General features: G+C 49.3%; 2 protein-coding genes and 1 long non-coding RNA gene across 14 annotated transcripts in view; 2 read left to right on the top strand and 1 right to left on the bottom strand.

The window, feature by feature from the left end:
• Nucleotides 1-12: 12 nt before the first annotated feature.
• On the top strand, nucleotides 13-23,292 carry LOC145506160 (uncharacterized). Its single transcript, XM_081490155.1, has 12 exons — nucleotides 13-358; nucleotides 8,057-8,136; nucleotides 16,045-16,165; nucleotides 18,916-18,975; nucleotides 19,363-19,442; nucleotides 20,274-20,435; nucleotides 20,525-20,622; nucleotides 21,096-21,207; nucleotides 21,973-22,223; nucleotides 22,320-22,477; nucleotides 22,671-22,696; nucleotides 23,267-23,292. Exons 1-11 carry the CDS (start codon nucleotides 323-325, stop codon nucleotides 22,677-22,679), a joined length of 1,167 nt encoding a protein of 388 aa, XP_081346281.1. The 5' UTR covers nucleotides 13-322; the 3' UTR covers nucleotides 22,680-22,696; nucleotides 23,267-23,292.
• A 1,070-nt stretch (nucleotides 23,293-24,362) lies between these two features.
• Nucleotides 24,363-25,159, bottom strand: LOC145506858 (uncharacterized). Its single transcript, XR_014054399.1, has 2 exons — nucleotides 25,089-25,159; nucleotides 24,363-24,576 (listed from the first exon to the last, which is right to left on the bottom strand). It is a non-coding gene; the product is annotated as an uncharacterized LOC145506858 (long non-coding RNA).
• A 313-nt stretch (nucleotides 25,160-25,472) lies between these two features.
• Nucleotides 25,473-27,592, top strand: part of LOC145505843 (uncharacterized) — a 92,145-nt gene continuing 90,025 nt past the window's right edge. For 5 of the 12 annotated variants that reach the window (XM_081488907.1, XM_081488916.1, XM_081488898.1 and 2 more), the window contains exon 1: nucleotides 25,630-26,689. In XM_081488907.1, the coding sequence (XP_081345033.1) occupies nucleotides 26,573-26,689 (117 nt within the window). In that variant the 5' untranslated portion in view covers nucleotides 25,630-26,572. Of the gene's footprint in view, nucleotides 25,588-25,629; nucleotides 26,690-27,592 lie in introns of those variants that run through there. The other 7 variants (XM_081488927.1, XM_081488975.1, XM_081488964.1 and 4 more) reach the window with 3 other exon arrangements.

Raw genomic sequence — 27,592 nt, 5'->3', positions numbered from 1 at the left:
GCCGAGGTGGCTGCCGGGACGGACCCAAGATGGCCGGGCGCCTGTGTTCCGTTCCTGCCGTCGGCCCCGAGCCTGATTCATTGCCGCGCTGCTGAGCAGAGCCGCAAGCCAGCTCGAGGGCTCCGGGCGCTGTCCCCGCGGGGCCGCAGGCCGCCATGGCGACCCTGGAAAAGCTGATGAAGGCCTTCGAGTCCCTTAAGTCCTTCCAGCAGCAGCCGCCGCCGCCGCCGCCGCTTCAGCCGCCTCAGCCCCCGCAGCCGCCGCCGCAGGCGCAGCCGCCGCCTCAGCCGCCGCCTCAGCCGCCGCCTCAGCCGCCGCCGCTATGCCCGGCCGTGGCCGAGGAGCCGCTGCACCGACCGTGAGTACTGACCCGCCGCAGCTCGGCCCCAGCCCTCCCCGGCCTTCGCCAGCCTCCCGCGGAGGCACGGAGGCGGCCCCGGCCCTCTGCCCTCCCGGCTGCCCAGTTTGGGGAGGAACCGGGGTTGCGTTGTGAGCAGGACTCGGCCGAGCCGAGGCCGCGTCCAGCCCCCACTCTTCTGCTCTGAGGGGAGCAGGGCCGCGCGGGCGCTGGCCGCTCCCCGAGGAGCCGGGAATTGGGAGCCCGAGTGATGCAGGGACAGTGGTGACCTCATGCCCGGGGACGTCGGGCTGGAGGGCGGGGGAGCGCGCGCGTTCCAATGGGGAGCCTCTGGCGGGGCCCCCTTTAAACAGGCTGGGAGTCAGTCGGGCCTGTCTTCCCGTAGCCTCAGGGCTTTTCGTTTAGTTCGGGGGTCGCAGCAGAAGACTGAAGTGTTGGAAAGAGACCGGCTTGTCTCAGTTCAAGGCGGTCTGCAGGCCCCTTAAATGAGCGGTGGTCGCCCCGTAAGTGTGAACTTAGCCTAGATGGTTGTTATTAACACACAAGAAACAATAAAACGGCCTTCCATAGTGGGACGAGTGGACTGAAGTTTATTACTTGTCTGCAGTTGGAAATAAATCACATCTTGCTGAGGGAGAGGTTAATCGTCGGGGCGAGTGATGTCCATTTCACGGGCATCGCAGTCACGCTGGCCAGAACCTGGATGGGTGTCTGCGGACAGTCTCCTGTGGCAGACACATTTCACATGATAGCAAAGTAATGCTCAAAATCCTTCAAGCTGGGCTTCAGCAGTACATAACTGAGAACTTCCAGGTGTACAAGATGGATTTAGAAAAGGCAGAGGAAGCAGAGATCAAATTGTCAACATTCATTGGATCATAGAAAAAGCAAGGGAATTCCAAAAACAAATATGCTTCGTTGGCTACACTAAAGCCTTTGATTGTGTGGATCACAACAAACTGTGGAAAATCCTTGAAGAGATAGGAATACCAGACCACCTTACCTGCCTCCTGAGAAATCTGTGTGCAGGTCAAGAAGCAACAGTTAGAACTGGACATGTAACAACGGACTGGTTTAAAATTGGGAAGGGAGTACGTCAAGGCTGTATATTGTCACTCTGCTTCTTTAACTTATATGCAGAGTGCATCATGAGAAACGCTGGGCTGGAAGAAGCACAAGCTGAAATCAAGATTGCTGGGAGAAATATCAATAACTTCAGATATGCAGATGACACCACCCTTATGGCAGAAAGTGAAGAAGAACTAAAGAGCCTCTTGATGAAAGTGAAAGAGGAGAGTGAAAAAGTTGGCTTAAAGCTCAACATTGAGAAAACTAAGATCATGGCATCTACTCCTATCACTTCATGGGAAATAGATGGGGAAACAGTGTCAGACTTGATTTTTGGGGGCTCCAAAATCACTGCAGATGGTGATTGCAGCCGTGAAGTTAAAAGACGCTTACTCCTTGGAAGGAAGGTTATGACCAACCTAGATAGCATATTGAAAAGCAGAGGCATTACTTTGTCAACAAAGGTTCATCTAGTCAAGGCTGTGGTTTTTCCACTGGTCATGTACGGATGTGAGAGTTGTATGGTGAAGAAAGCTGAGTGCCGAAGAATTGATGCTTTTGAACTGTGGTGTTGGAGAAGACTCTTGAGAGTCCCTTGGACTGCAAGAAGATTCAACCAGTCCAACCTTAAAGAGGTCAGTCCTGGGTGTTCATTGGAAGGACTGATGTTGAAGCTGAAACTCCAATACTTTGGCCACCTCATGCGAAGAGTTGACTCATTGGAAAAGACCCTGATGCTGGGAAGGATTAGGGGCAGGAGGAGAAGGGGACGACAGAGGATGCGATGGCTGGATGGCATCACCCACTCGATGGACATGGGTTTGGGTAGACTCTGGGAGTTGGTGATGGACGGGGAGGCCTTGCGTGCTGAGATGCATGGGGTCGCAAAGAGTCGGACACGACTGAGCGACTGAGCTGAACTGAACTGATTCTTCAGTGTGATAAAAGCGGAGATTTTGTCATAATTATTTAGGTAGCAATCAGGTAGTTTGTTTTTATGCTCCTCACTCAAAATAGGTGCGTGCATGCGTACTCAGTCGTGTCCAACTCTTCGTGACCCCATGGACTGTGTAGCCTGCCAGGCTCCTCTGTCCATGGAGTTATCCAGGCAAGAATCCTGGAGTGGTTGCCATTTCCTTCTCCAGGGGATCTTCTCTCCCCAGAGATGAAACCACAGCTGTTGCTTCTCCTGCGTTAACAGGCGGATTCTTTACCACTAGCGCCACCTAGTCATTATTGTTTGAATTTTAATATAAGATCAGTCACCACTGAAGACCATCCATCTACCTGAAGAATTTTATGATTTTAGAGCTACCTATTGAGTGCAGAAAAGAGTAAAATTTAATCAGGGCAGATGTTTTCCCCCTCAAATCGGTGTGGATTGCTGGGAAGTGACTTTGGATGAGTTAGAAGAGAGATCTGAAACATGCGCTTTCTTCGTAGCTGACCGTGATGGGACGTGTACTCACCCTTTCTGGCAGTAAAGCTGTGACAGTCAGGGTCACAGACGGGCCGTCACTGACGTCTTGGTCACACCTGAGGGCTGCAGCTGGGACTCCACAAGCTGCTTGAGCTCAGTCGCGTGGGACTGCTCTTCAGGGTCTCTCTTTTTTTAAGCTCTGCTGTTTCTACTTCTCTTTCCATCTCTTGGTTTTAGAAACTCAAGGTTAACATAATTATCATTTATCTTCCGAAACCTGTTGGTAAGATTGACTCAAGACTTTTGAGTCAGTTTTACTGTGTATTTAACCTACTCCTTTGGTCTTCCCTTGTGGCTCAGCCAGTAGACTCTGCCTGCAGTGCGGGAGACCTGGGTTTGATCCCTGGGTTGGGCAGATCCCCTGGAGAAGGGAAAGGGTACCCACTCCAGTATTCTGGCCTGGAGAATTCCATGGACTAAGTCCATGGGGTTGCAAAGAGTCAGACACGACTGAGTGACTTTCATTTTCTTTCACTTTCAACCTACTCTTGTACGGCAAGCACTTGCCCACTCCTTTGTTGTCTGTGAAACACCTGTCCAGTGTAGGTGCTGGGCTGAGTGCCCGTGAGAGGCACGCGCTTGTTCTCAGTGAGTCTGTCATCCCTGGAGAGGTAACCGTGGGAACCGTTCCTTCCAGAGTGTGGTGCTGGCTCATGGCAGGGCCTGGGGCAGGAGCCCTGGGGGAATAGGGCAGGCTTCCCCGATGGCTCAGCAGTGAAGAATCTGCCTGCAATGCAAGAGAGGGAGATACAGGTTTGATCCCTGGGTCAGGAAGTTCCCCTGGAGACGGGATGGCTGTCCGCTCCAGTATTCTTGTCTGGAAAACCCCGTGGGCAAAGGAACCTGGTGAGCTACAGTCCATGGGGTGGTAAAGAGTCGGACACACACACACACACACACACACACACACACACACACACACACACACACACACACACACACACACACACACACACACATCTTTCTCTCTATCCACACACACACACACACACACATCTTTCTCTCTATCCCCACAGGGAGCTCAGAGGAGGAGCTAGACCCAAGCAGACAACACAGGAGTGTACTTTTATTTTGATGGGTGAAATTGGTATTCGGTCTTTGCTTTTTTGCTTGTCTCATAAATTTTGCTCAAATTCTAGCATGGGGCCGCGGGTGCAGCACATGTGAGTCTTAAGGAAATCAGGCAGCAGGTTCAGAAAGTGGTATCATTTTTTGTTACCTGTATTCTTGTGGCCTAGTCCACATACGAGGAGAGAGACACAGTTCTTTTTAAAGCTTATATTTGTATTGATCACTTTTCTGTTGTGACCATCTTAGATAGTGAGGTGCACTCAATTTAGTGTTTGTCAGCTTTTTCTGATGGCCATCCCCCCAGGAGTTGTTTTAGACCCTAGGGTAAGAGGCTGCCCACAGAGGGGTCATTGCCAGTCGAGCTGGGAGACCGGGTGTGTGAATGCAGCTCATTTAAGGCCTTTGTGGGTTTTCACTTTGGAAGGGAGCCATACAGAAGAGAGTTCGTTTGCCTCCTAACTTGTTGGGAGAGGTCAGTGTTCTTTAATTTTCTTGATGACTTAAGGTCTTCAACTAGGTGAGCTGCTGTAATCGAGACTTTAATGTGGTGGCTCAAAGAAGAGAGCATTTAAACTCTCATAGTACTTTCTTTTTCAAACTGAGGTCTGATGTACACATACATACACACACACACACACACACATAGTTGCTGTTGTTCACTCCCTCAGTCATGTCTGACTCATTGCAACCCCATGGACTGCAGCACCCCGGGGTTCCCTGTCCTTCACAATCTCCCAGAGTTTGTTTGCTCAAACTCATGTCCATTGAGTCAGTGGTGCAATCCAACCATCTCATCCTCTGTCACCCCCTTCTCCTCCTGCCTTCAATCTTTCTCAGCATCAGGGTCTTTTCTTAAGAGTCGGCTCTTCACATCATGTGGCCAAAGTATTGGAGCTTCAGCATCAGTTCAGTTCAGTTGCTCAGTTGTATCCCACCCTTTGCAACCCCATGGACTGCAGCATGCCAGGCCTCCCTGTCCATCACCAACTCGCAGTTTACTCGGACTCATGTCCATTGAGTATGTGATGCCATCCAAACATCTCAGCCTCTGTTGTCCCCTTCTCCTCCTGCCGTCAGCCTTCCCCAGTCTTTCCTGAGTCTCTCCCTTCAGGAAGCTTCCATAAGCCTCTTATCCTTCTCCATCAGAGGGCAGACAGAATGAAAACCACAGTCACAGAAGACTAACCAGTCTGATCCCATGGACCAGAGCCGTGTCTAACTCAGTGAGCTATGCGTCGTGCTGTGTAGGGCCACCCAGGACAGACAGGTCATGGTGGAGAGCTCTGACAAAACGTGGTCCTCTGGAGAAGGGAAGGGCAAACCACTTCAGTGTTCTTGCCTTGAGAACCCATGAACAGTATGAAAAGGCAGCTTTAGCGTCGGTCCTTCCAATGAATATTCAGAGTTGATTTCCTTTAGGATTGACTGGTTGGATCTCCTTGAGGTCCAAGGGACTCTCAAGAGTCTTTTCCAGCACCACAGCTGAGAAGCATCAGTTCTTTGGCGCTCATCCTTCTTCACAGTCCAACTCTCACATCCATACCTGCCTACTGGAAAAACCATAGCCTTGACTAGATGGACCTTTGTCAGGAAAGTAATGTCTCTGCTTTTTAATACGCTGTCTAGGTTTTTCATAGCTTTTCTTCCAAGGAGCAAGCGTCTTTTAATTTCATGGCTGCAGTCACCATCTGCAGTGATTTTGGAGCCCAAGAAAATAAAGTCTGTCACTGTTTCCACTGGTTTCCCATCTATTTGCCATGAAGTGATGGGACCGGATGCCGTGATCTTAGTTTTTTGAAAGTTGAGTTTTAAGCCAGCTTTTCACTCTCCTCTTTAACCTTCATCACGAGGCTCTTTAGTTCCTCTTCACTTTCTGCCATTAGGTTGGTGTCACCTACATATCTGAGGTTATTTATATTTTTCCTGGCAATCTTGATTCCAGTTTGTGCTTCATCCAGCCTGGCATTTCGGATGATGTACTCTACATAGACGTTAAATAACCAGGGTGACAATATATAGTCTTGACGTACTCCTTTCCCAGTTTGGAATCCAGTTCACTCATCGGTACCTTTTTTAGTGTACTCCTCCCCTGCCAGGACCCTGTAAATTTCAGACCACTTTACATTCCCTTAAAGGTAAAGACTGTGGCATAAATTGAATCATCCCTGTGTACCTTGAAGCAGATGCATTGAGATTCATCCTTGTGTGTGTCAGTCGTTTGCTTCTTTCACTGCCAAGCAGTATTCCGTTACTCCGTGGCAGCTGTTTATCCATCCACTGAGACATTTGGATTGTTTCCATCCCAGCACTTTTGAAGTGAGTGACTCAGGTGGGCGGGAGGTGAAAGGCCTCTGCCTCCTCCTGCCACTCAGGACCCAGGCTCCTTCCATCCTGTCACCCTGCAGCCTTTTTGTTGTCTTTGTCTGTACGTTCAGAAACTGGGTGTTAGAAGTGTCTGTTCCAGTTGGGGGAAGCTAAAAGGAGGGGGTGGTGCCCTGGGCAAGCCACAGGCAGAAGCTCCACTCGCTGCTGTGTTCCCGTTTCATCTGTGTGAACAGTCACTTGTGTGTGCCTGGCTGCAGGGAAGCCGGGCTGTGGGACTTGTCAGCAGGAAGCTCGTGTCTGAGAAGGGAAGCACGGTGTTTTGGTGGGTGCCTAGCAGCCCACAGCACAGCTCATCAGCGAGTCTCTTTTAGGAAGGAGACCAGTGGGGGACATGGTCACCTGTCCATGTGGTGAGAGACTTACTGGCTGCTGACTGGGAGCCCCTCTCTGCACACCATGGACTTGACCTCTCATCCAGGCCTGTCTTTCCTTCTCCTGGGCCCTGACTTTCCGCTCGGGAGACTCTTCCTTGTCCATGTTCTTCCCTGGCCACGTCTGAACTGCCTTTTGAGGGTGTGTCTTTCTTGGTTTGCACGATTGGAAGAGTCTGTTCCTTCACGTGTAGTTTTTTGGAGCCTGCAGTTGCTGCTGCTGCTACTGCTGCTAAGTCGCTTCAGTCGTGTCTGACTCTGTGCGACCCCATAGACGGCAGCCCACCAGGCTCCGCCGTCCCTGGGATTCTCCAGGCAAGAATACTGGAGTGGGTTGCCATTTCCTTCTCTAGTGCGTGAACGTGAAGTCGCTCAGTCGTGTCTGACTCTTAGCGACCCCATGGACTGGAGCCTACCAGGCTCCTCCGTCCATGGGATTTTCCAAGCAAGAGTACTGGAGTGGGGTGCCGTTGCCTTCTCCGGCCTGCAGTTGCATTAGGGATTAAACGGAGGTGTTGGTCAATTAGTATTTTAATCTCTTTGGTACTCTTTATAGAATTCCCTCAAAAACGTAGGAGTCTTCTGGTCTCACTGTTGCTAGTTAGTACCATGTCCTGGTAGCTGTCAGACACTCGGATCCTTTTTTGGATGTAATCATCAAGCCTGATTTCTTTTTCGCTTCCTCTTTGGATCATCCCTGTCTTCTGTATTTCTCCGGTGCCTGCTTAAGAGACCTCTGAAGTCATAGGTTTGGGTGAGAAGCAGGCACCTTTTATCTCATCTTCTTGGCCAGTCTGTCTCCTTTTTAAAATTTTGACTGAAAAGTCTCACTAGGAGGCTTTTGAGAAAGGCTCTGGGCAGGGTACTTGTTTGTAGCCATTCAGAGATATAGGAGCACTTAGCCATTGTGTTAATACATTCTCTCATACTTCATCGTGTGAGGCCTGTGTGGGGCTGACTCGTCCGTCCGTGTGGTTTTGCGAGGGGGCTGCTGTGTAGAGTAGGTGTTACACTATTGCGCTGAATTGAAGCTCCCTCTGTCCACGTGATCCTGGGCCAGCCCTGTTGGCGCTGCAGTTTCTTCTCTCTGCAGCAGAGAAGGCAGGCGTGTTAGTGACGCCCCCTGAGTTTTCTGTGGAGCCCAGTCCTGGAGGGAACCCGGGGTTCGGCCCACCCCACCTCTCTGACCTCAGAGCACCCTGCCCCCGCACGGTTTTACTCCTTGGAGTCAAAGAAGCTGTGTTGAATGAATGAATGAATGCCACGTAGAAATAGATGGAGTGGACAACACTAACTTCCTTTACTCTTTTTTCCCCCTTTTAGAAAGAAAGAACTCTCAGCCACCAAGACCGTGTGAATCATTGTCTGACAATACGTGAAAACATAGTGGCACAGTCTCTCAGGTAACTGCACTTTGAACTTTCTAGTGAAAATAGAACACTTCTGTGTTTTCATCCTTAATGGGCTAGAATGTTCTTCGTCGCCCCAGTTGTTTTGAAACCTTGACGGGACCCCTCCCCCTTCTGGCGGTGGATATGGAGGATTTCCAGACACCGTAATGAGTAATGCTTCCTTCTTGTAATCTTACACCGTGTCGTTGTAACCATTTGGATAACTGAACAGCATGTTTGTATTTTACTTATTGCGGTGTGGGAACAAGAGCCTGCCCGATTACTGGGATCTCGTGGTTGCTTTTCTTCTGCGCTCTGCCCTGTCCGCCCTGTGGGGGTGCTCCCTGCTCATCACAGCTTTGGGATGGTGGGATCATGGGCGTTAACCGGAGGCCCACCTCCTTGGCTCAGGCTTTCCTGTGGGGTGAGCAGGCAGCACCTTCTTGTATCGCTTTTTTGCTGATTCTCCTCCTTCTCCTTGCTTTTTACTGTCTGTCTCTCTTTCTGAGTACTGTTCCTTGTATCTGTGGGTGGTAGTTATTTTAAGCCTGTCTCTAAATGAGTGAGTAGGAAACAGATGTGCTTATGGTTTCTGAACTCCGTTACTCGGATGGGACGTGTGAAATACTTCTCTTGGAGTAAGTACTTTCTCTTGGAGTAAATCATTCATGTTCTTCTCCTGTTGGGAAGGGCTCTTTGTAATCTATTAGAAAAACCTCTAAGAATAATCACCTTGGTTTTCGTACTGACAGAAATTTGGTGATTCATTTATTTTTAGTGGCACATTGCCACTTGTATTTTATACTTGCCACTTGTATTTTATGCTTTCAAAGTGATTTCATGTAGGCTATTTCATTTTAGTTGAACTCAATGCCATTTTGAAAGACAGTGTATGATTACTGTTTTCATCTGATTTGTAGAAATATTGTGGGAAGAAATGAAGTGACAAGTGAGAATATGTGCTGAAAATAAGAATACAAAAATTCTAAGTTAGCATGCTATTGTAGACAACAGTACTAAGTAAAAGTAGGGGAGAAGGTTTGAATTCTGTCTCCGCTCCGAATAAGCCATGCAGCTTCGGACGAGGCCAACTTCTTGGAGTCCCTGTGGCCTCGTCTTTGATGTGTAAACTCAGTGTACAGAGCTCTTGTGGGAGGAGCGACACCCGTGGGACGCTGTTGAGAGCTGCGTGAAAGTGCTCATGAGCTCCTGAGAGGCAGAAATCCATCCTGTGGTGGCGCACGTTGTCCTGCAAGCCGCCATGACTCTTATGTGAATGGACGTTAGATGCCTGGCAGACCCCCGGGGCCTGCTGCTTCCTTCGCACAGCTGTGCTCATCAGCCTTCCAGCATCCAGGTCTCAGGAAGAACACCTCACATCGAAAGCTTATGGACCCAGAAAATAGACCTTTTCCATTCTGAGTGCTTCATGCCTTACGCTTACTTTGTTTCTTAATAATTCCCAGTGGACTTGATGGACTGTTGGCTTAGATTCACACCTGTGTGTGGGGGCGTGTGTGTGTGTGAGTGAGTGTGTGTTCAATTGCTCAGTCATGTTTGACTCTTTGCAGCCCCATGGACTGCGGCCCACCGGGCTCCTCTTATCCATGTAATTTTTCAGGCAGGAATACTGGAGTAGATGCCATTTCCCTCCTCCAGTGGATCTTCCCCACCCAGGAATTGAACCTGCATCTCTTGTGTCTTCTGCATTCAGGCAGATTCTTGACCACTAGCGCCACCTGGGAAGTACGTTGAGATATGTTAAGACTGGTTTGTGGTTCACTTTGCCATCGTAAATCGGGGTAATCGCTGTTAATAGTTTCTCCATTCCTGTGTCTGTTCTGTTTTTATGGAGTAATGCTAATGGTCTTTGCGGTGCTTGTGCTACGTAGGATCAGATGAATGGGATATTTTTTGGAGGCAGAGAGGTTGTCTTTGGTCACATCAGATCAAAGAACGTGTTTGTTTTAAGATGTTCTCCATACTTTTCAGAAATGTCGGGTTGTAGAGCTGCAGTGGATCTTTTATACACAGGTAATGATTTAGGAAGTCTTCGTGGCTGGCGTTTCCTGTGGTCTCTCCTCTAATGTACCTGATCTCTGGTACGTTCTTCAGCTTCTGTCAGGTACTGATGTTATCTCTCGGGGCTTATTTCAGGCAGCTTCTCGAGTCCTTGAGGTGTGTTGTGACTCAGCCTACTTCAGCTCTCAATTTGGTGGTCTGTCCTGCTTCCTACATACGCACGAACATCAGAATCACCCGGAAAATTTGTTAGAAATACAGAAACGAAGATAACCTCACTGCCCTCTTTCCCCAGCACTCGGATGTTTTCTGTCCAGTGGAGGGTGAGGATTCATTTTTAACTTGTTTCCTTTTGGGAGGACCTCGACACCCTCGTCTAAGCAAGTGGCCTTGATGAGGTGATTGGGTAAAAATAAGTGTACAGGAATCTATAGATTTCCCATTCCCATATATTAGCTTAAATCTGTTAGAAAATATAATGCTTCAAGATCCAATTCATAGTAGCACCAACATATAATATTTGAAGAAATTGACAAGAGATATGCAGAAACTATGGAAGGACTGTATGGACTTCCCTGAAAGGGACAGATGACTACTGCTTTTTCAACGTGGGAACAGTTCCTTATCATAAAGTTAAACTTTCTCTAAATTAATCCATAAATTTAAAATGAGCTTGATCAGAATTCTAGTAGAGATATTTTTGAACTTGTTCATCTGCAAGAATAAATACATCAGTTTTAACAAACAAAATCTGAAACCATCAGTAATTGGTGAGACCTGGTGTTCATGACATTAAAATAGCTCTTAGACATTAAAGAAGGTACAGAATAGGAAGTGGGAAAGTGTATGTGCGTATGTGCAGGTACGAATTTCCGATAAAGGTAACATCTTGTATTAGTGTGGAAATGATGGATTATTGAACCAGTTGAGTATTTAGGGGAATATTCTTCATATTGCAGGCAAAGGTAAATGCCAGATTAATTACCTAAATGTAAGAGAGTGAAATCATTACTACAAAAAGGACATTTAATCTTAGTCTGTGGAATGCTTACAATATAAAGGAAAAAAGTGTTTTATCTAGAATATAGTTCAGTATGTCAAAATCTACTTTAAACTGAAACTTAAATGCAACTTGGGGAAAGTATTGATGGTATATGTATCAAAGGTTTACTAGCTTCTTTAGAGAGAAATTGTAAACCATTAAGAAAAAGGCTGTCTTTCTAATAGGAAAACAGGCAAAACTATGAATGGGCAGTTTGGAAAAGAAGAAATGTAACTGAGCCAGTAGACGTAATAGCTAACACTTATTTCATGCTTCCTGTGGAGAAATGTTCAGATTTACTAGTAATCACTGGAATGAGACGAAAACAAAAATCAGAACGTTTCTTTTTTACCTGTCAACTTTACAGACATTAAACAATCCTCAGGATTTTGTCAGAGATGATGCAACTTTTTTAAAAGGCAACTTGGGGAATTTCACGGTCCAGGGGCTAAGACTTTGTGCTGCCGATGCAGGGGGCCCAGGTTCGATTCCTGGTCAGGGAACTAGATCCCGTGTGCGGCAACTAAGACCCGGCGCAGCCAAATAAATAAATATTTAAAAAAATGAAAGGCAGTTTGGCCTGTTTGATTTGGCCATGTCGCTTCAGGAGTTTATCCTTAGGAAAGTGTCCGGTGATCCTGGTGCAATGCTAGTCATCCCGTTAAAGAATGAAAAATAATCTTGATGACTTACCTACAGGGGAATTGAACTTGATACATTTATGGAAAGGAATATTAGTTAACTTTATTAAAGATGATTTCTACATCTGTGACTAGGTGATATAATAATAATATGATAAAGATTAAATTAGAAAATTATGAAGGATTTTTGCTTCTGACTCAGATGGTTAGATAGCATCACCGACTCAACGGACATGAGTTTGAGCAAACTCTGGGAGACAGTGGAGGACAGGGGAGCCTGGCGTGCTGCAGTCCATGGGGGTCACAGAGTCAGACATGACTGAGCGACTGAACAACAAGATAAGTGACAAGGACAGGGTTTGCCTTCCTGCCCAAAGCAGTTGATAATGGATACAATGCATTCACTGTGGTTTTCAAGGCATCAGGTATTAGGCATCTCTGGAAAAATGGAAAGCTAATGCTATGAGCCTCAGGATTTCCCCAGATGACTGCCTGGAGGGGGTTTTCCAGTGAGGACGGGAGGAGGGGAAACCCGGGAGAGCCCATGGTTGCTGAGGCAGAGTTGATGGCCTCAGGAGGCAGGGTGGCTGGGACCATGGGGGGAAGATCAGAGAGGGACAAGCTGCACAGAGAGACCTGGAGACCCGTGAGGGCTCTCAGGTCTCAGCTGAGTCTTGCTGCAGACAGTGGCCTGGAGCTGCGGGTAGAGTCACCTGAAGGGGCTGGAGGGAGCAGGTGCTGAAACTCCAAGTGCGGGAAGAGCTCCTGCTCTCACCAGCCAGAGGGGGAACCTCATCCTTCTGGCGCTTTGGGTCAGCTGCTCAGAAGGGTTTGCCTTCACAGCAGGGGTGACTCACTTCAGCCCTAGATGAGATGCTGTTCTGATCCTGCCTGCAGGTGGAGCCCAGGGCGGCCCTAGTCCTTCAGAATAACACAGTTGCATTCCAGGGCAAACTTCAAGAACGTCGGAATTCAGAAGTGTATAGCGCCCAACAAGATAGAAGGTATAAGGTCTGGCATCTGATCCGAAATGGTCAGGAATGCCAAGAAGCAAGAAAACATGAGCAACGGTGAGGAAAATAACTGAAGCTGACCCAAACAATATTTAACCCAGAAGAAGGCAGGGAAGAGGGCCAATAAAGAGCATATGGACCAAATAGGGAAGTCGCAGTACAGTGGCAGATTCAAACCTAGTTTTAGGGACTTTTCTGGTGGTCTGGTGATTAAGAACCCGCCTTCTAATGCAGGGGACATGGGTTCAATCCCTGGTCAAGAAGCTGGGATCCCACATGTTGCAGGACAGCTGAGCCCGAGTGCCACAGTGAAGAGCCTGGGCGTTGCAGCTGAGAGCCGTTGAGGCCAAAAAATAAAAAATAAACCTAGTTGTATCAATAATGACATGAAATGCAAAAGATTTTTCAGATCAAACGAGAAGCAAGACCCAGTCTCTGCTGCCTAGAAGAAATACATTTTAAATATAAAGATTCATATAGGTTAACAGTAAGACAATGGAAAGAGGTTCACCATGTTGGCCCTGAACAGATGGAAGCTGATATTACCATCAAGTGGAAGTGAAAGTCACTCAGTTGTGTCTGACTCTTTGTGGCCCCATGGACTATACAGTCCATGGGATTCTCCAGGCCAGAATATTGGACTGGGTAGCCTTTCCCTTCTCCAGGGGATCTTCCCAACGCAGGGATCAAACCTAGGTCTCCCACATTGCAGGTGGATTCTTTACCAGCTGAGCCACCAGGGGAGCCCTGTTATCATCGAAGTGGGTCTCTAATCCAAGGCCATGACCTGGAATAGGATCATCATTTCATAACAACAGTAAAGGCATCAGTTCATCAAGTGGGCGTGACAGCCCTAAATGTGTATGTACTGAAGTCCGGAGCTTCAGAAACACACGAAGCAAAACCTGATGGAATTGCAAGGAGAAATAGACAAACCCACAGTTACAGGCAGATGTCAGTGGCCTCTCAGAAATTCTTAAAATCTGGATCTCGAAAACTGAAAACACTGTCCCACTGTGTCCTGATCGACATTTACAGAAGCTCCATGCAGGAGAGCGGAAGACCCCTTTCGAGTGCCCACAGGACACGTGCCAAGGAAGACTGGCAGGGCCATAAGCAGGTCTGTGGACGTAAATCAGTAACGTCACACAAAGCATGCTCTCCGACCTCAGTGTAGGTGTCTGGGACTCTTCTGTTGAAAGGCGGTCTTGAAAAGCCCCCACTATGTGGAAAACAAATAGCACATTTCCACATGATCCATGGGTCAAAGAGGAAGTCAAAAGGGAAATTTGAAAATATTTTGAATTGAGTGAAAATAAAAAGGAAGGATTAAAAAACTTGTAATATGCTGCTATAGCATTTTAAAGGGGCATTTATGGCATTAAACGTCTATTTTATAAAAGAAGAAAGGTCTCAGACCTTCAGTAACCTCAGTATACCTTAGAAAACTAAAAAGCAAATGAGACCCAAATTTAGCAGAAGGATGGCCATACTAAAAATAACAAAAGTCAGTAAAATTCAAAACAGAAGTGTATAGAAAAGTCAATAAAACGAAAAGTGTGTTCTTTGAGAATGTCAGTAAGAGGAATAAGACTGATCAGGAAAAAGTGAAGTCACAAATTTCTAATGTCTGGAAAAGGGAAATGGTGTCAGTGTAGGTTGTACAGATAGTAAAAGGATAACAAGGAAATATGAACTTGATGCCAGTAAATTCAACCACTTAGATGATGGGCACGTTTCTTTTTCGAAAAGCACTGTTTATTCTGTTTGGCGGTGCTGGGTCTTCGTTGCTGCCCACAGGCTTTCTGTAGTTGCGGCCAGCGGGGGCTGCTCTCCGTTGCGATCGGTAGGCCTCGCGTTGCAGTGGCTTCTCTTGCTGTGGAGCACAGGCTGTAGGCCCACGGGCTTCAGTGGTTTCGGCTGTCAGGCTCTAGAGCACAGGCTCAACGTCTGTGGGGTACGGGTTTAGTTGCTCCGTGGCACGTGAGGTCTTTGTGGACCAGGGATCAAACCCATGTCCGCTGCACTGGCAGACGGATTCCTGTCCGCTGTAGCATCAGGCAAGTGCGATGGACAAGTTTCTTGAAAGACCAACTTGTAAAGCTCTCTCAAGCAGAAATAGATAGCCTGACTAGCCCTGTGTCTCGTTGTTGTTGTGTTTTTGGGGCGTGCTGTGCAGCTCGCAGAATGTGTTCCCCCGCCAGGGGTCGAACCTGGGGCCACAGCAGCAAGAGCTCAAGAGTGCTAACCACTAGGCACCAGGGACTCCCTAAGTCCTCTATCTATTTTATTAAATTAAAATTTAAAAACAGTATTTGATTTAGTTATTGGAGAGCTTCTTAAAAGCATGGTTAGAAGTAGTATGTAAACCTACTTTTTGTCTTTTTTAAAAATTGAGAGAGAATGGGCCCACAACACTGGTGGTTTGATTCCCTTGTATAATGCACTGCGGCAACCTGGTGTTAGCCAGCACCTCTGTCGTATCATTGTTATTCCTTTTTGTGTGTTGAGAGCACTAAAGAGCTAGTCTCTTAGCAACTTTGAAGTTTAAAATGCAGTATTGCTAGCAATAGACTGCAATCACTAGGCTGTGCTTCCGAGTTCCAGGTTATCTGCTAATTACAAGTCAGCCTGCTTTTTCAGCTGTGAATTGTATGGAATCTCTACACACGTATTTCTGTCTCCCCCCCTCTCTCTCTCTTTTAAAGGTTTATCTAATTACTTGTTTTGGGCTGTGCTGGGTCTTCGCTCCTTCTCGGGCTTCCTCTAGTTGCAGCAGGCGGGGGGTGCTGTGATCGCGGTGTGCGGGCTCAGTATTGTGCCCGGACTTAGCTGTCCCCACAGCACGTGGGAGCCTGCCAGTCTTCGCAGACCAGGGAGCGAGCCCGTGTCCCACCACTGGACCACCACGGAAGCCCCCAAATGAAATAGTTCTGATGAAAATTTTGTGTCTGAATTCAGATGTGCTGTAAAAAAGATTGTTCTATAGCACAGTAATTTCTTCATGTTGATTACATGTTGAAGTAATATTTTGGATACATTGGGTTAAATGAAATATATTATTAAGATGAATTTTACCTGTAAGGTAAATGTAACGTCCTTTTTCTCTTCCAGAATCCCACACAGGATACCAGAAACCTAACTGCGTTTCATCGTCGTGTGTTCTCTTGGCTGTGACAGTCTCTCTTCTCTTTTCATTTAGAAATTCTCCAGAATTCCAGAAACTTCTGGGCATCGCTATGGAACTTTTTCTGCTGTGCAGTGATGACGCGGAGTCAGATGTCAGGATGGTGGCTGACGAATGCCTCAACAAAGTCATAAAAGTAAGAACCCTCTGGATGGTGTTCTCTGAGATGCGATCACTGTAGCTAAGGGAAGAAGCCGTGACTTGGTGTTCTTTTGTTTTGAGTAGCCAAGTCCTTTAGGTCGTCTGCACTTTTTTAATCGAATAGTGTGTGGTTTGGAGGGACTCTAGTGTCTGCCAGGGTACTGGCTGTACCTGCCCAGTCAGAGGGAACGGGTTTCCCCTCATGCCTGCGCGGGGCGTAGGTCAGGGATGGGCGCTGGCAGTGGCCTCTGGGGGCTCTTGGACCGAGTGTCACTCTGTCGAGAAACCAAGACGCCCCGAGAAGGCAAGGGGACGGGCGGTGGAATCCGCCGTTGATGTCTTCGTCTCCCGAGTCCTGGGTCAGGCAGGACTGTTCACAGGTAAGGACGTGCCTTCTCTGGTAGCTTGGCTGGAGTTCTGGCTGGAGTTGGTGTGACGTGACTGGGGAGATAGGAGTTCCCAGAAAAGGTTGGTGAAGCCAGAGCCACCTGGGTGGGAGGTGAGGTGAGGAGCGCGGGGGACACAGGTCCTCTTTGCTCAGGCTTTCCCAGTGCAGAGTTTGTACCCAAGATCAGTGTAGCTTTAATCCACTTTTCCCTTTTCCTGTTTTCTGCTGCCATTGAAGATGAAGTTCTTTCATAATTGTTACTATCTTGGAAAACTGCCTTTGTTTTTCGCATTCTGCCCTTCTCCTTGTTTGTATCCCCAGCCATCCTGGGGTTTCAGCTGACAGTGTGCTCCTGCCTTGCCTTCAGATAATGTACAGTCTCAGACGGGGAGCATGTTTGTTCAGAAATGCCTGAACGCATGGTGTAAGTTCTGAGTTCTGGGAGATGTTGGCAGCTCATCATTGCAGTCTGGAGGTGGAGGTGATTTCTCTGTAGGGAGGCAGAGCAGGCTCCCCGGAGGTGGTGGCAGTTAGGTGAATGAGAAGATTTAGGACCTTCTCTTTTTTTGGCTCACTGTGTGGCATGTGGGATCTGGGTTTCCCCCACCAGGGATCGAACCCGGGCCCCACTGCAGTGGAAGCAAGGAGTGCTCTAGGGACGTCCCTTAGGACCTTCTTAACGCTTGCAGACTCACGGAGGAGGGGGACTCTACCAGAGAACGGGAGATGTTGAGGATCAGTTCAAGGGGTTTGCACTTTATTTGGTAGAGAATGAAGAAAGGGAAGAGCTCTCGAGGATTTGTAACCTGGTAGTTGAAGTAGCCTGGTGGTGCCTTGTAGCCTGCCTTGGACAGAAGAGAGACTTTGTGCCCAGAATCCATGAGGGAGGCTAAGTGTCCAGGGAAGAGAGGCGGGGCCCTGAGCCAGGAGGAGGTGCTGGGGTGCCAGTGAGGAGCAGAGGTTGGGCTGTCACGGACTGGACGTGGCGGCTGTGTGTCCACCCCGGTGTGGAGGTGGAGGCGGGAGCAGGGAGGGCTCAGGTGGCGCATTAGCATCGCCTGTGGCTGTGAGCGCCCATTCAGTGCTATTTCTCGGCTTTGAAGTTTACTTTTCTCCTGTAATAAAATACATTTGACATTAGTTTATAAAACATTTATGAAGTGAAACAAAACTTGGATATGCCTTCTAGTTTTACTGGCCAAGCCGTGTTTTACTATATACTTGTCCGTTTTGATGTGCTTGTTTGAGGGACTGTAGTCCAAACTGAAATAGTAGAATTAGAATTTTAAAATATCCTAGGCATGATTCAGAACCTCCCAGAATGTGACCCTGGTTTGATTTTCAAGCTCGCTGAGCCTCTGTGGGTTTGCTAAGACCAGCTTGGTTTATAGCTGTCACATGCTTATATCACAGGAAAGGAAGACGTCTTTTCTGTGGAGGCTTGGTTATATCTTCTCTCTCTTCTTGTGGACAAGCCATTGGCAGTACCGTTCGGAGGAGAGGGTTCTCACGGCTGAGAGCGGGGCCCAGAGATCTTTCCGTCTTGGGAAGCCATCTCCAGTGTGGACTTTGTGTCCTTGCTGGTGGTTGCCATCAGCCATTATTCCTGGGTTGAAGTTGCCCGTGTGGCCATTTCGGTTTGACTTGTAGTCGAGCAACAGGGTCAGGGCTCTGAGGAGCCTGTGGTTCCAGCAGGTTCGTGTGTCGCTGGGGCCCTGAGGTGGGGAGCACGTGTGCCTCACGGGCGGACCAGACCTTTGGGAAGGGTGCGGCTTCTGCGTGGAGAGGCGTGTTCCCATGCCGGAATCAGGGCTCTGCCCTTGGGTGTCCACCTCCTGTCCCACTTGCTCTGCAGACTCCAGGGAATTGCTGATGTTGGATCATCATTAAAAACGATGGTTAAAGAATGTGCTTTAATGACTAAAAATGATTAAAGTATGTACTTTAATTGAATATAAGAGCTTTAGAGTGAATTTGAACTATCTACCATTTAATTTTGATATTATGTAGTGTTTGATTGTAATGAATATTCTTTTCCTTCCTTTTTTAAATATTATGGTGAATGACCTGTATCTAGTTGGTAACTTCCTGCATACATATACTTCTTTCTTAATGAACAGGTTTTCAGTTTAGTTGCTATTATATTCTCCTTTGCATCAACATTGAAGTTTTAGTTGTCCTTTATTTAGATTTCTTTAGAACTGCTTCGTGGTTGTTGTTCAGTCGCTCAGTCGTGTCCAACTCTTTGCGGCCCCGTGGACTGCAGCACGCCAGGCTTCCCTGTCCTTCATCACTCTTAGAACTGCTAGTAAGTAGAATGTATCTTCTCTGAACAAATCTCTTGTGTTTTGTTGTAGGCTTTGATGGATTCCAATCTTCCGAGGTTGCAGCTAGAACTCTATAAGGAAGTGAAAAGGGTGGGTTTTTATTTTTCCTTATTGAAACAAGTCTATTGATCCACTGTATTGAGTAATGTATGAAATTTTCTTTTATTTGATAAGTAAAAATGTTAGAAGGAAACAAATGCTGTTGGATGAAGTAGACTCTATTGTTGTACTTCTTTTCAGAATGTTGTTCTTCATTATTTATTGGATGAGATGGGAATTAAAATGGGAGTTTTTTAAAAAATTCTTTATAATTTCGTCCCATTAAACCTTAAAATTTCAAAAGTAGTTGCACACTTAAATGGCCTTTTCTCTAAAATTAGAAATTAGTGAAAAGAGCTCTTTTGTTTATCTGAAGTCCTGTTGATGACCGGTGTCTGTGACTCCTCCGGGTAACACACCGCTCCTTCACTCCCTCAGAACGGCGCTCCTCGGAGCCTGCGCGCTGCCCTGTGGAGGTTTGCCGAGCTGGCTCACCTGGTTCGGCCTCAGAAATGCAGGTGAAGTGGGTGCTGTGGGTCGTCACTGTTGCTGTTATTTTGGTCGGGAGGCCAGCTCCTGTGGACTCTTTCTGTCTCAGCTCAAAAGTCGTTTGTCTGAAGGTCTCCCCTCCCCCCCATCTGAAGCCAGCCACCTCCTCCCGTCCCACTGCAGTCCGTGCCGTCCGCTTCCTCTCCCTCACAGCAGCCGTGGCTCAGAAACGCTCTCACACACCTGTTCGCTTTCTGCCCCCCCCCGCCCCCCAAGGCACGTGCGTCCCAGGACAGGGGGCGTCCCTGTCGGCCTGCTGTAGCCCAGCACCGCGGACGGTGTCTGCCCGGGGGCTCGCCAAGGAGATGCTTGTCAGGTGGTCAAAGACTGCGTGCCACCTCGCTGTTGCTCACCGTAGGGATTATAGAAAACGCTGTCTGTCTGTTACATGGGTTAAAAGTACGAAGTGTGAGGAAAGTTTTGACTGATTGAAACAGTTGTATCTTTTTACTTTATTTTAATTGGAGGATAATTTCCTTATGGTGTGGTGGTGGTTTTTGCCATGAATCACCCATGGGTGCACGTGTGTCCCCCATCCTGAAGCCCCCTCCCGCCTCCCTCCCCACCCCATCCCTTGGGTTGTCCCAGAGCACCGGCTTTGAGTGCCCCGCTTCATGCATCGAACTTGCACTGGTCATCTCTTTTACATATGGTGATAGACATGTTTCCGTGCTGTTCTCTCAAATCATCCTGTCACCAGGATTTTCCAGGCAAGAGTACTGGAGTGGGTTGCCGTTGCCTCCTCCATTTTTTCCCCAATTAACCATCCTTAATTATTGAATTCAGACCCTTGCGTACAGGAACGTGAAACATGAGTGGATCGGCAACAAGTGGCTGCCCAGTCTGGGCCTCCCGCAGAACTGTAGCTGTTTCATGGAGTGCCTTGTGCACGCGCGGATGCTGGACCACTTGACCAAGAAAGCCCTTCGTGGGCAACTGAAAATGGTTGATAGTTTTCACAGGTCAGTCGGTGCAAGAAGTTCTCACTAGCCTGCTGAGAGATGTTTGCCTGCGGCCAGGTCTAAATTTTTTCTTTTTCTCTTGGAAACAGAAACAGTTTGCAGTGTGGAATTGTGTGCCTGCGAAGGTTGAACTATGACCGAAAAGGACTGGAAAGGAAAAGAGAAGAACGCCAGAATGACCTGAAAGGCTAGTACAGTCCTATTTCTTGCTTCCCAGTGTATAAGCAGCCTCAGTGATTTCCTATTTGAAAGAAAACTTCAGGAAATGCTTTCCTTGGAGAAAACACACCTCGCATCATGACAGAGGAGGGAGGGATGGAAAGGACTGTTTTTGAGGTCGTCCTCTGTGGCCAGAGTACCTGTGCTCTGTCCTGGGGCTCACATGCGTGAGCTCAGCCGTGTCCGACTCTTTGCGACCCCATGAACTGTAGCCTACCAGGATCCTCCGTCCATGGGATTTTTTAGGCAAGAGTACTGGAGTGGGTTGCCATTTCCTTCTCCAGGGGATCTTCCCGACCCAGGGATCGAACCCGGGTCTCCCGCCTGGTAGGCAGATGCTCTACCGCCTGAGCCACCAGGGAAGTTCCAAACACCCATGAAAAACACTAATTCTTTCATTGAAACAGCAACAAACAGCAAAACCTTATCTTTGGTCTCTAGGAGAAGAAGAAAAAAACCGCTGCACCTCCACCAAGGACAGTGAGTGTCAATGCAAACCTGGCACTTTCCGTGGAGAAGATGCAGCTGAATTCTGTCAGAAATGCAGCACCGGGTGAGACACAGGAGCCTAGGGGGCTTCCAACCCACAGGAGACCCCAGTTTCCTTGTACCCATGTCTCTCTTCTGCTTCCGTGAAGCCCCTCCCACCTCTCAGAGCTCCCCTGTGCCTGTGGGGTCTCCTGAGCCTGCAGCAGCGCTCCCCACCACCCCCGTTTGTCCTGCACGGCTTTCCCAGTGGCCCCTTCCCACGTCTCCTCAGGAGGGGCCTAGAAAGACCGAAGTGCTGACAGCAGACAGAAGTCATCATGAGGCCACGTGTGTGCTCCTTCAAGGTTCCTATAAAACCGGAGCCAACTCGACAGGCCTCACACCCAGCCCTTGCTCCCCAGTAGCACCTGAATCTTTCCTACTGGGGGGCTCGGTGGCCAGTAGTAATTCACTGTCCTCTGACGCTCCAGTGTTGGCTGAGATTGGTAGGAAGAGTCAACAGGTGGATGAAAGGGCCTGGTATTTAAGTTTGACTGGAAGATGAGTCAGAATTGTGCCCATACCCTTCTGACCCTTGACCTGGATGAGGCCCCCCTCACAGAGCTCTTGAAGAACAGCTCTGAACACTCAGCAGGAGCCCGGGGGCCACAATACACAATCCTGGATCCTTCTCCTGCCCAGTGAGGGGGAGTGAGGGGACCCTGCCCTGCAGACAGCAGGAGCCTGTCCCCCCTCCAGTCTTGTCAGGGGACCCAGGACAGGAGGCTACCCCCTCTTTCTCCTCATCCAGCTAGCTGTCCCTGATGAGTCCCCCTGTATCTGTACCCAGGTGCCCTGATGGGAAGGTCATGGTCATGGACTGTACGCCCTGGAGCAACATGAAGTGTGTGGACCAAGAATCAAGTACCCTGGCCCATGGGGAGGTCCTGGTTCCTGGAGAGCGAGCAGCCATGAGCCAGAGACTACCCATCACTCCCTCTCCCTCCTCATGCACTTCACTGGTGATGAAAATGGTAACTGGACTTGGAGTCACCACTGTCCTCATCCTAATCGGATGTGCTGTATGCTGGTACTTTAAAGGTGAGGTTCTAGAAGGGAGGGAGGAGGTGCTGGCTCCCTCCTCCATCTCCCCAATCCTCCTGTTCCTCCTGGTTTGTCTCTGATCTTGTTCCCCAGGAAACTCCTCCTCCTCCCACCTCACCAGGTCCTACCAAACCATGATCACATCGGTCCCCCCAACTCAGCTGACGGTCCCCTCTTCCCCCTGGCCGAGTCTGGTGGGAGGAGGCAGGAGAAGAAGGTGGTTCAGGAGCGCTGCACAGAGATTTTCCACGGTTTCATTTTATTTCCTTTTCTCCCTTCTCTTCTCCTCCCTGAGGGTTGTCCAGACTCGGAATGTCCCGCTTGCCGTCACAGGCCCGGGACTCTGTTCAGTGTCTGAGCCCCCAGCCTGCACCCTGTCCCTAGGGAGGGAGGTGTGGCAAGAGGGCTGTCCCCACCACTCAGCGGATGTCTCTTCTCTTGTAGGTCGCTTGAGTGAGTGTTGCCACAAGGTGAGTCGGTTTCTCCAGCATCTGGCGGCATCAGACCCTCAGTCACTGCTTTCCCCCCACAACAAAGCCCAGGGTGGACACGGTCCCTGGTTTGTCCTCTACTGTTGTCCCTGACTCTCTCAGCTGGCCTGGGGGCTCTAGGCTGAATGTAGGAGGGAGACGGGCCTGTTGAGAGCTGTCGTAAGGCCGGTTGGCAGCGCTGGCCCTGTCCTTACTGTTTGAGACACCCTCACTCTGTAACCCTGGACCCGGAGGCATGGGGGGTGTCAGGCAGGGGTGCTCAGATCCCCTTAGCATCACACCAGAGTCTGGGTGCCATCAGCAGAGCCCAGATGAGTCTGTGCCCACTTGGAGGGCAAAGCATAGGAGTAGGTGGGAAGGCAGAACCCACTGTGTCCCCCCAGATACTGTAGGGGTTTGTGGGTTTGTGACTCCTGGGTCAGCGCCTTGCTTTCTCAAGGCCCTTTTCTGGTGCTTATGTGTCCCCCAAGAGGGTCTGGGACTCTGGACCATGCCCACAACAATACGCTGACCAATGGAGATTCACTTTCTCTTCTGGTCCCTTGGCAGGAAAAGCTGACAGAAGACAACGCCCAGTCCCAAGATGAAGCAAGCAGTCTGTCTGTTGGTGAGTGTGGGGCTCTGGCCCTTCTGCTTGCTCGGACTGTGGTAGAGACAGGGAGAGGCCATGCTGGTCAGGTCTCCTCTCCTCTGGGGAGGTGGTGATGGAGGGAGACCAGGGCATGGAGGGAAGGGAGCCCCACTCCCTGCTCTGGAGAGAGACCAGGGCATGGAGGGGAAGGGAGCCCAAGCCCTGTTCTGGTCCACTGGCAGCTCTGATGCTGTTGATCCTCTGTCTTGTTCTCACCACATCCCTGGTCTAGAACAGGGCAGCCGAAGGGTGATCACTCCTCCCATGGCTGACCGAGTGATGGAGTCAGAGCTACCTAATATTTGTCTGTGTGATTGTTACTCACTTTTAAGCCATTCCTCATCATAGTAGGAATTTCACATTTATTTCAAAAGTATGATTAAGTTGAATCTACTTGAAGTAAAATTTCTTTGTCAACATATAGAAGTATTTTCACTGTGTATATGTGTGTGTATGGGGCATGGCAACCCACTCCAGTATTCTTGCCTGGAGAATCCCCATGGACAGAGGAGCCCAGCAGGCTACAGTCCACGGGGTTGCAAAGAATCAGATATGACTGAGTGACTGAAGACATATATATAATATATATGTACACACACACACACACACACACACACACACAGAGTTTGGGGTCCTATCACTTCAATAGCTTTGAGGTTTTTGAGTATTACCTTAATTTATAAATTAATCTAGGAGGAATTGAGATCTTTCAGGTGTTCTATATTTTTCTTATGAAAAGATTTAGCATTTTAAGAGTTTTATAATCCCTCAACTCCATGTGTGTTTTTCTTTGGTAAATTTCTCATTTCTTGTTGAGGCTGTATCTTTGTATTACAGTGTTCTGTAACCTTATGAGTTTATCCAACTCATAATTCATTATAGAATTTATTGCCTGTTATAATTTTTAACATTCATCCATCCATACATTCACATTTAGGTATTAGTGTTGAACCATTCGAGTTTGATAAGAATACAACCATATATCCAATAACGACTCTTTTGTCCACTCCCTTCAAAGATCCTGCATTGGTTTTGTTTTGCTTATGGCTGCATCTGCCAGAATTTCAGAACAATGTTTACTAGGCTCAGTTGTGTAATCTTGGATCCTCGATGAAGACCAAGGCTGCTCTCCATTGTGTTTTACAGAAACCAGCAGCCCCTGAAGGATCTCAGAGGAGAAGATGGCTGCTGGTTCCAACAGACGCCACTGAAAGTGAGTGTTTTTCTCCTGGGCAGTGGAGATCAGGAGTGGGATCAGGAGTGGAGGGATGAGCGACAGAATTAGTGTCCTAATTTCTGTCTCCATAGCTGTTAGGGCAACTCAGAGAGGGGACGGCTTGTCCCTGGACCATCAGGACTCGAATTCCCTCCCTGCCCCCCCCTCTTTTTCCCACCCTGCACCCCTCTGTCCTCTACCAGTGGCCCCTAACACCTCCCTGTCCTTCCCTCCTCCACCATCCTCTCTCGTCCCTGGTTGCTCAGGGCCAGGTTGACCCACCCTGAGACATCTGAGAGGTTGTGCTGCCTAGCAGGGCACCCACTGGCCCAGGGAGGCTGTGGAGCACCTGTCCATGCATGCTCAGTGGCTTGAATCATGTCCAACTCTTTGCAACCCCATGGCCTGAGGAGCCTGCCAGGCTCCTCAGTCCGTGGGAATCTCCAGGCAAGAATACTGGAGTGGGTTACCATGCCCTCCTCTAGGGATCATTCCAACCCAGGGATCGAACCCACATCTCTTACATCTCCTGCACTAGCAGAGCCCCAACTGCCCCAGGCTGACCTCACGCCGCTCCCACTGCTGTAGCCTGACTGGCTGGTGGTGGAGGAGAAGGCTGAGGAGGAAGGGGTTCGGTGACGTGTATTCTGTGACGTGGTCACGTGCGGGTTTGCTTTTTCAGTTTGAAAACATGACTGCTTTTAGTCTTCCCTCCAGTTTCACGTTAAGGTTGAAAATGAAGATTTTATTCTTAAACTTGAGCACAGTGATTTTACAGTCTTTTTGAAAGCAACAGTTGAGGTTTTCAAAAGACATCTCAGAAAACTCCAGTAGGTAAAGCCGAAAAAACAGAATGTGTTCAGGGTGAACTGCGGGCGGCACCCCAAACTGTCCTGTGTCTCTCCCAGAGTCTGTAATTGCTGAGATGGGTGGATATAGGACCCCAAGCACCCTCGGGACTGAGGTCTTCAAGTGACAGCAGAGGTCCCGGCTGAGCCAGGAGCCGTGTGGCCTGTGTGGCCTGTGCCCCGGTGAGTGGGGAGCCGCGAGGGTGGGAGTGGAGCCGGGAGAGGGGGTGGGGGACTCGGGGTCGGAGGAAGGGGCAGCACCTGGCGGGGTCTGGGAGGCGCTGGCTGTTGGGGCTCGAGGCAGGGACACCCCTGAACCTCCACCGTGCAGCCCTCACAGGGCAGAGTTGTCTGACCGCCCAGGGTCGAAGTTAAGAGAGCGAGTTCGCAGCAGGTTGAGTGAACCCCTGTACCCACTGTGGGTTCATTTTAAGTGCCTGGAGCGAGGTTGGTCCAGCCCTTGCTGAGCTCGATTGAGAGAGTCAGTCAGGGAGGACCGAGCTCAGGGTGAGAGTGAGGGGCAGCTAGTGTGGTGAGTCCTCCTCACCTGGGTGGGTTCTGGGGACGCCCTTGAGTTCAGGGGTGCCCTTTCACTAGCCTCCCTGGAGGCTTGTTTAGTGGGTGGAGGGGGAGAAGTCCACTTAGAAGATACGCTTATTCCTAGTGGTGGTGGTTTCTGAAGCAGTTCATCCTGTTGGGTTCGACTGTGAACCAGTACCTTGCAGGGTCATGTTTGACGGTGGGCCTGAGCTGTGGGCACGGCCTTCCTTCTCCCACACCCCACACTCACCTGCCGTCTTTCTGGCAGCCCCTCCCCCTTCTCTGCGCCCTTGATGGTGGGCCTGAGCCCAGCCCCCCTGTTACCATGGAGCCCCTTGTGACTGAGTGGGTTCCGGGTTCCGGGCTCCTGGGAGACGTGCTGGAGGCAGAGCCTTCGTGCCATTTCTTCTTGAGACACCGGTGCTGGTGGACATAGTGTGAGAGCGGTGGTCATAGTGTGAGAGCTGTGTGTGTGAGAGTAGTGTGTGTGAGAGTGGGGTGGTCGTAGTGTGAATAGCGGTGGTCATTGTGTGAGATCGGTGGTGATAGCTCGGGTGCTGAGGCATCTGATTGTGAATCAGCAGTTGCCCCCTAGTGGGGGGCTGCCCCCATCCGCGAGGATGGGTCGCAGAAAGACCCGCCTTTGGGGGCTTTTCCAGTGCTGCAAGCCCAAGGCAAAGGCCAAGAGGAGGAAGAACTTGGCCTCGGCCCAAGTCCTGGAAGCAGAGTGGCCTGAGGTGAGAGCAGCCGGGGTCTGGGCCCATTAGATTGGCCCTCAGCCGGCAAAGCGTTGGCTTTGTGTTTCATTTTGTTAGCACGGTTGTGGGCCTTGCCGGCCAGGGCGTTTGGCCTTAGTGGGCAGGACGGACCCCAGCAGGTGGACCTTGTAAGAGGTTGTGCAGGTGCTGCGTGGAGGATGGGCGGGGGCCCCACAAGAAGGGCAACACTGGCTGGAGGAGTCACTGGGGCACGTGGACTGAGCTATAGAGTCAGTCCTTGAAGCAGAAAGGCGAAGCCCCTTATTATCGCCCCTCTTCCAAAGAAGGGATATACTGGCTGGAGGAGTCTCTGGGGCCTGTGGATCGAGCTAGAGAGTCAGTCCTTGAAGCAGAAATGCTAAGCCCCTTAACGTCTCCCATCTTAACAGAGCACAGGCCAGTGGGTCCAGTATTTTAATGACTGGTACCTACTGCTTTACGTGTATAACGTACACCCTCATAGCTTCACATGTCTACTACATGCCTCTCACAAGAGTTGGGCACTGTTCTGGGTGCTGAATACTCAGTATGTAGTAGGGGATACGTAGCCCAGGATTTTTGTATTTCTGCAAAGAAAAACAGAAGAATGAAAGGCTCCGTGTGGTTTAGTTTGAGGGAGTTCACCACGTGGATGGCCCCATGTGCACGCAAATGGTGGTAAAATACATATAACGTGAATTTAACATTTTAACCAGTTTATTGAATGACTGGGTGACTTCAGTGGAGTCAGGCTAACGGATGGCCTTGGGGTGCCATCAGCCTTTTTCCCAGAGGAACACTCCAAAGCCTGGTGGCCTTGTAGACCTTACCTTTGTTCTTCGCTCTCCCCAGTGGTTCTAGGTCACTTGTCTGGGTGTCATTTAAGAATCTCTTTATCCACTT

Source organism: Giraffa tippelskirchi, chromosome 1, assembly GCF_054371585.1.
Source record: "Giraffa tippelskirchi isolate mGirTip1 chromosome 1, T2T-mGirTip1v1.2.pri, whole genome shotgun sequence".
Classification (NCBI taxonomy): Eukaryota; Metazoa; Chordata; class Mammalia; order Artiodactyla; family Giraffidae; genus Giraffa; species Giraffa tippelskirchi.
This window is presented reverse-complemented; position numbering and strand designations above follow the sequence as displayed.

Excerpts from the sequence above, each read along its gene's own strand:
- LOC145506160 (XM_081490155.1), top strand. The coding sequence starts at position 323 with ATGCCCGGCCGTGGCCGAGGAGCCGCTGCACCGACC. Across the intron at positions 19,443-20,273 it reads GTTCGGCCTCAGAAATGCAG|GAACGTGAAACATGAGTGGA; the intron begins GTGAAGTGGGTG and ends CCTTGCGTACAG. Across the intron at positions 20,623-21,095 it reads ACGCCAGAATGACCTGAAAG|GAGAAGAAGAAAAAAACCGC; the intron begins GCTAGTACAGTC and ends TTTGGTCTCTAG.